Source organism: Cebus imitator, unplaced genomic scaffold (assembly GCF_001604975.1).
Source record: "Cebus imitator isolate Cc_AM_T3 unplaced genomic scaffold, Cebus_imitator-1.0 Scaffold169, whole genome shotgun sequence".
Classification (NCBI taxonomy): domain Eukaryota; kingdom Metazoa; phylum Chordata; class Mammalia; order Primates; family Cebidae; genus Cebus; species Cebus imitator.
The window spans coordinates 3,394,403-3,402,453 of NW_016107484.1; the positions used below are offsets into that span (position 1 = coordinate 3,394,403).

General features: G+C 57.6%; 1 protein-coding gene across 24 annotated transcripts in view; it reads right to left on the bottom strand.

The window, feature by feature from the left end:
- The window catches only part of NCOR2 (nuclear receptor corepressor 2), a 245,887-nt gene that overhangs the window by 106,948 nt on the left and 130,888 nt on the right, over positions 1-8,051 (bottom strand). For all 24 annotated transcript variants that reach the window (XM_037744259.1, XM_017544426.2, XM_037744276.1 and 21 more), the window contains one exon: positions 7,189-7,255. In XM_037744259.1, the coding sequence (XP_037600187.1) occupies positions 7,189-7,255 (67 nt within the window). The remainder of the gene's footprint in view (positions 1-7,188; positions 7,256-8,051) is intronic.

Here is an 8,051-nt window from a genome sequence, read left to right on the forward strand (position 1 = left end):
TACACACTCACACACATGCAGTCACAGACATACAGTCAGATATACACACTCACACACATGCAGTCACAGACATAGTCAGATATACACACTGACACACATGCAGTCACAGACATACAGTCAGATATACACACTCACACACATGCAGTCACATAGATATACACACTGACACACATGCAGTCACAGACATACAGTCAGATATACACACTCGCACACACACATGCAGTCACAGACATACAGCCAGATATATACACTCACACACACATGCAGTCACAGACATACAGATATACACACACACACGTGCAGTCACATACAGTCAGATATACACACACAGACACACACGTGTAGTCACATACAGTCAGATATACACACAGACACACATGTATAGTCACATACAGTCAGATACACACTCACATACATGTGCAGTCATACAGTCAGATATATACACACACAGACACACACATGCAGTCACAGACATACAGTCAGATATACACACACAGACACACACACACAGTCACATACAGTCAGATATACAGACACATACACAAGTCACACAGACATGCACATGCAGTCACTCCGACACACACACATAGATGGATACACACAGATACAGTCACATAGACACAGTCACACAGACAGACACAGTCACATAGGCAAATAGATATACATATGCAGGCACACACAAGTAACACAGAACACAGTCACACAGACAGTCACACAGGCAGGACAGACATACAGTCATATAGGCAGACACACAGACACACAGACAGACACACACACACACACACACACACACACTGGCACATAACATAGACAGGCACATCATTCACACAGCCAGCCAGACACATAGATGGTCACACAGGCAGACAGATACATAGGTGGTCACATGCAGGCAGACATGACACACACACAGTCACAGGCAGACACACAAGTGCACACACAGGGTCATGCAGACAGACATATGGCACACACACAGTCACACAGACATATGACACACACACAGGCAGACACAGGTGCACACACAGGGTCACGCGGGCAGACATGACACACACACAGGCAGACACAAGTGCACACACAGGGTCACGCAGGCAGGCATATCACACACACACGCACACAGGCAGACACAGGTGCACACACAGGGTCAAACGGGCAGACATGACACACACAGTCACACATGCAGATACACGATAGACACAAACATGTCACACAGGCAGGTGACAGAAAGACACGCACACAGCTGCATGGATATCCAGCAGGCCAGGGCCCCTGAAGAAAACCCACAGACTTCCCCTAGAGGACATGGGCACTGCCCTTCCTGGTGAGCCGGCCACCCAGTCCTGGCCTCCTCTACAGAGGCCTGGTCCCAAATGGAAGCCACCAGCCACATGTGGCTCAATTGCAATCACAAACCAAGTAAGAGGTAAGAGCCAGGCTTCAGTTCTCCCCAGCCACCCTCCAGTGTCCAGCAGCCACATGTGGCTGGGGCTCTGGCCGAACCAGACAGCCTGACGGAGCCCATGGCCACACCACAGGAAGCTGTATTGTGTGGCACGGCACGGGCGCCTGCCAGGCCAGGGAGGGGCGCCCTCCAGAGAGAACCGTTTTCCAGGCACTTCCTCATTCCCCAGCCTCACCCCAAGGCCCAGCTGGGAGGACCCCAGCAGCTCCCACAGGGCTCCCTCCAAGACAAGGAAGTCCCTCTCCACATGTAACCGCGTGCTGCCTGCTGCATGTCGTTTGAGAAAAGACCTCACATCAGCCCGGAACATAGCTGCCTGGCTTCCACGTCTCCAAGGTGACTCGAGCAAGCAGGGAGATGTCTGGCCACCCACACAACCCCAGCTATCCCACCTCTAACAGCTGGGGTGGACAGACGGTGTGGCCTGGGAGCCTCCACAAACACCCTCTCCACGCTTCGGCAGTCAGAAAGCCCATCTCTGGTCCTGGAACCCAGACACCCCAGCTCCCCCCATCCTGTATTTCAGCTTCTGACCAAGGGCAAGCTGTTCCCTCCATCCTCAACAGCTCCATGGGCATGACGGTACCCACGGGGTGGTCAGGCTGGAGCTGGATGGCCCCGAACCTGACCCCATGCATGCAGGCTGTGCCAGGAACCCGCTGGAGATCAAGAGGCGGTTCTGGCAACAGATAATGGCCACATGTGCTCGGGGAAGTGGCGGCTGACAGCCCCAGCGAGGGACGGGGACTGCGGGGATGGCAACACCCAGTCCACGCCACCTCTGCCCCGTCCGACAGGCCCCAGGCCCTGGGTGAGAAGAGCTCGCCTCAAGCCAGCAGAGTCACATGCTGACTGATACGTCCCAGGGGAGGAACCAACAGGCCACTGGCCAGCGGGGCCTCAGCCTGTGCATGTGGAGGGGTGGGCAGGGTGCTGGCAAGACGCTCCGGCTCTAGCAGGTCCCTCGTGGAGTGCAGGGAAGGCAAAGGTCCCCAGCATGGGCATCCATGAGAGGACATCCCGCTACCTCCATGACCCCAAGCACCAGGCTCTGCCTTCTGCCCAGGACAAGAAAGTCCCCCTCCAGGTCTAACCACAGTGCTGCCTGCTGCAGCCTATGCCTATGTCCACTGTGCCAGGTGTGCACTCGGCCAGCCTTGGCTAGTGCAGGGCAGGAAGCTCTGGCCCGGCCTGGGCATCGAGGAAGCTGCTTGTTGGGGTTTTTCTTTTTTTCTTTTCCTTTGCTTTCTTTTTTTTGAGGCAGAGTTTCACTCTTGTTGCCCAGGCTAGAGTGCAATGGCAAGATCTCAGCTCACCGCAACTTCTGCCTCCCAGGTTCAAGCAACACTCCTGCCTCAGCCTCCTGAGCAGCTGGGATTACAGGCATGGGCCACCACGCCTGGCTAATTTTGTATTTTTAGTAGAGACAGGGTTTCTCCATGTTGGCCAGGCTGGTCTTGAACTCCCGACCTCAGGTGATCCACCCACCTCAGTCTCCCAAAGTGCTAGGCCGGCCAGGGGAGGAAGGAGACGCCTTCCTGCCTTCCCTCCCTCCCTCTATCTGTCTTACACACACACACACACACACACACACACACACACGCACACACACACACACACATACACACACACACGGAGAGACTGGAGCTCCCCACCAGCTAGTCTGCAGGGTGCTGGGAGTACAAATCGGCCAAGGAGAAGGAGCGGGTCAGCCTTGCCTCTAGGACCACAGACTGAGCCAGCCTCTCAGCCAGTGGGCCTCCAGGGGGGCCAGCTCAGCTCCCCAGGAGACTTGGCAGGCTTGGTGGCTGTTGGTGCTAAGCATCCTGTGACAGGAACAAGCCCCTGCTCTCTAGGAAGAGGTGGGTCCCAGGAATCTGCTGAGGTGTGGGGGTGCCTGTGTCGGAGGGCGGTCTGACTCCCCAGTGGGGAGTCAATGGGGGTGGGACAGGCACACTGGAGGTCTTGGCCAAGCCCCCTCCCCAGGCCTTACTGAAATCAATGAAGTCAGGGGCTTCGGCTTATGCAGCAAGAAAGAGACCATCCCACCATTCCAATCGCCACCGAAGCATCAGGGGCTGTTGAATTTGTTTCCGTCTCTCCTAAGAAGAGCCCCGAGCCACCGTGAACTGCTTAGAAGTCCCTGGTTTCTGCCTGACTCTCCTCTAGGTTTAAATAAGCTGATTTCTCCCTCCAACCCCTCCAAGGCCCCCCAAGGAGCCATTGGAAATCTTTAAAGAGCTCATGCCCACCCCAGCTCCACCTCCAGCACAAGCTCCTTCCAGCAGCTGCAGGGATCCTTTTAAATGGAAATCAGATCCTCTCCAGCCCTCCCAGACAGCCTCCACCCCAAGGGCGGAATGGTGGGTAGGGGTCAAGACGGTGCTGAACTGGTAGTCATTTTAGGTATGGAAATGCGAGGACTTCCTTCCTCACAGGAGGCCCAGGTGGCAGTATTCATTAGGGCTGAAGGGTGGGGCCTCTGCACCCATTTTCCAGTAGTGCAACAGCAAATACATTCACATTCGTGTTACACACACACAGCAAATACAAGGCGCTGGTGACCCTGGGTGATCCTAGGTGGCAGGTATATAGGTATTCCTTGTACGCGTCTGTCAAATTTCTTAGAATAAAGACTTTGGATTCTTTATTACAAATACACGTATTAAAAATAAATGCGGTGTCAGGCCGGGCTCGGTGGCTCAAGCCTGTAATCCCAGCACTTTGGGAGGCCAAGGTGGGTGGATCACGAGGTCAAGAGATCGAGACCAATCTGGTCAACATGGTAAAACCCCGTCTCCACTAAAAATACAAAACATTAGCTGGGCATGGTGGTGCGTGCCTGTAATCCCAGCTACTCAGGAGGCTGAGGCAGGAGAATTGCCTGAACCCAGGAGGCGGAGGTTGCGGTGAGCCGAGATCGCGCCATTGCACTCCAGCCTGGGTAACAAGAGTGAAACTCTGTCTCAAAAAAAAAAAAAAAAAAAAAAAAAAAAAAAGAATAAATGCGGTGTCCCACCACATTTGGAATCAAAGCTGAATGCCCCATCCCAGCTGGGGGACAGATGTTTCCAGGCGACTCGGCTCCTGCCCCTAGCCTGCCACATGCGGTCCCAAGCTGACTCCAGCCTTGGAGCCTCTGTACCTGCAGCACCCTCTGCCTGACACCCTGACTCCCGGATCTGCACAAAGTCAGTCCTTTCTGGTTGTTCCCACCTGAGCACCGAGGTCCCCAGCCCATCTCCAGAGCCCATCTCTCTGCCCAGCTCTTCTCCCCACATGCTGGGTCTGTTTCCTGGCCTGTGCCTCCTGGGGACCCGGCACCTGTGTGGTTATCTCTTAACTTGATACTAGATGGGACGCTCATTTCAAGAGCCTCTTGCGCCGGCCCCAGTGCCTGTGGGCACCATCCAGTCAAGGCAGGGGTCTCAGGAAGCTGGGCAAGGCACTGCGGGGCAGCCACCTCTCCTGACCTCTGAGCAGGGCCTGGGTCCCGAAGGCTGCCCCGCAGCTTCCCAGGCACCAGCGTCTGGCTGGAAGTGTCTCATCCCTCCAGTGCCCAGCCACGGTCAGGGCCAGGGCAGGCAGGACCAAGGGAAGACCCTCCTCCCACATCGCACCGCCCCTCCTTCCAAAGCCAGGTGCCAGCACCTCCTACCACAGCAAAGCCTGCCACCTGCCCAGGACCCCATGCCTGCCTGGTGTCCCCCGCCCCAGCCACTGCTCAGCCCTGCCGTGTGGAGGCTCAGCACACCACCGTACCGCATACACCCTCCCATGTGCCTTCCGTCTAGCCTGACTGTCTCCACCCCTGCACACACTTCACTTCCTAAATGCCTGATGCCTTCCTGAGGTCCTTATCCTGGGCTCTCTCAGAACTGCCCCTTGGGGGTTCAGAGCATAGGCTAAGGAACCAGGTGCTCTGGGTTCAAATATCAGCTCCACCACTTCCCAGCTGTGTGATCTAGGGCAAGTTACTTAACCTCTCTGAGCCTCGATTTCCTCATCTGAAACATGAGGCTGAGCAAGTGCCCACCTCACAGGACTAAATGCTCTAATGTATGGAGAGCACTCAGAAGAGTGGCCGGAATACAACAAGCCTTGGAAGGGCAGGGTGTGTGGGCATCCTTCCTCATCCTTACGCATGATCTGTCCCTGCAGCCTGCAGGTCTGAGGACAGGGCCTGCATCACACACACAGTAAGTGCTCCAGGACTGCCAGCACCCAGGCCCCAAAGGCATCGGGTCAGCTCGGTGGCCCACACGCTGTTCTGCCCCAGCCCGTTTCAGGTCAAGCTGCACTGTCATCACCTACTGTGTACCACAGACCTGCAGGCTGGGCAGGACTGAGCCACCCCTGCGCCCTGGGGGGTCCTCTCTGGAGGCTGGCACCCAGCAGATCTGACCCTGGGAAGGACACACAGGGAGCTGGCTCGCAGGCCCTGCCCCAACACAGCTCAGGGAGGGCAGAGGTGGGGCTGGGGGAGCTGCAGGTGTGAGGGGAGCTCCTCCACCCTCCAGCCAACCCAGTTCCCAGCCCTTGCCACTTCCCCTATCCAAGAATCGCACGGCAGCAGTCCCCATCAGCCCACCACTTCCCCAGGCAGGGACCGTCTCAGGGCCTCCCTAGCCTTATCCCAGCCCCAGCCGTGTCCCAGCAGCCCTGTGGCTTGGGTGGAGTCAGAGAAGGTCCCATGACCCAAAGCCAGGCGGCCTCACTCCATCTCCTCAGCATCAGCCACTGGTTCACAGGACCTGTGCCCTCTCCTGGCCTCATGAGAGCATCTGTGATTGGGAGGCCGAGGCACGTGTATCATCTGAGGTCAGGAGTTCAAGACCAGCGCATCCAACATGGTGAAAGCCCGTCTCCACTAACAATACAAAAATTAGCCAGGTGTGGTGGCGCACGCCTGTGATCCCGGCTACTCAGGAGGCTGAGGCAGGAGAATCACTTGCACCCAGGAGGTGGAGGCTACAGTGAGCAGAGGTCGCACCACTGCACTCCAGTCCGGGGGACAGAGCAAGACTCCGTCTCAAAAATAAATAAATGAAATGAAATGAAGGCAAGACTTGACCTAAAAGACTGTTCCTGCAATCACCCCAATAACGCTTCCACTGCACCTTTCCTCTACTGTTGAAGCCCATCTGAGTCCGCGCTTCTTCCCCTGACGGCTGGGAGAACACTCAAGCCTCATCTCCTCCGGGAATTGGTGACGTCCAGAGTTACCCTAACCCACCACCACACGCCTCTGGCACACGCAGCCTGGCCGCCGTGGGCTGAGATGCGGGTCAGCACCCTTTCTGTTTGGGCGAAGCCGCTGCCCCCGAGCGCAGGCTCAGGGCTCCAGGAAAGGCTCGTTTGTAAGGGCGCGGCCTACGGCCCCTACTGCCCAGCATAGCCCCTCTAATCCTCCACCTCGCTCCAAAACCTCTTTCTGCAGGAAACACCCAGGACAGTCCAGCGACTGGAGCTTAGCAACTCGTTCTCCAGGCCAACATTTTGCTTTCTTCCCTTCCAGGCTGGAAGAGGGGCCACAGAGCCCCCACCCACCCACCCTGTGGCTTCTGGAAGCAGCTGCTGTCCTTCCTCCTTTCCTGGCCACCCTGGCTTTTCCTCCACGGCCTGGACGCTCAGTGAGGACACATGGAACCTGGAGGCCCCGGCAAGTGTGGCCTCCCGTGGACTCGATCCTCCCGGACCCCAGGAAAGCCGCGGGGTACGCACAGACCTACCCATTGTTTCCGAGCGTGGTTCCTCCTCTTGAAGTACAAGATGAGCTTCTTCCGCATCGCCTGGTTTCTGTGCAGGAGGGAAGCAGACAGTCAGCCGGAGGCTCAGGCACCGGCCCTGCGCCGTCCTCTTTGCTGAGAGCGACCCCCGAATTTGCCCCGTTATTGGTTCTCAGGGAGGTAAGACCCGCCCGTACTGGACCCCCAGACAGACCCCAGGCCGCACCCCGCCCCAACATGTAGGTCGAGCCCAGCGTGCAGACAGGAGGGCTCCCAGAGCTGGGGGCCTGCGCTGCCTGCCCGGCCACACCAGCTGGCAGCCACACGAGCCGGCAGCCACACGAGCTGGCAGCCACAGCTGCCCAGGGAAAGGCTCACAGAGAACAGCCTCCACCTCCGACCAGGAGTGCAGGCTGGAGCACAGCCCGAGGCCTACTGTGCCCACAGGGAGGGTGTCCGGGGGTGACCTGAGTGGCCCCAGGGCTGGCTGCAACCCGGTGCAGTCACAGGCTCCAGCACAGCCAGCCTGCTGTGGCCAGAGGGATACAGGGAGGGTGGGGGCAGGTGGGGGGGCCACCAGACTTGGACTTCAGAAAACCCCCGAGAGGGGCTCAGACTTCTCAGGCGGGGAACACGGGCTCAACCAAGCGGGCTGCACACACCACTGCAGCTTCCCCGGGAAGAGGGAAGGTCCGGGGAGACAGGAGGTTCACAAAGAGAGGGAGACAGACACCCAGGGAGAGAGGGAGACAGAGCCCCAGGAAGAGAGGGAGACAGAGACCCAGGGAGGGAGACAGAGACCCAGGGAGAGAGGGAGACAGAGACCCAGGGAGAGAGGGAGACAGAGACCCAGGGAGAGAGGGAGA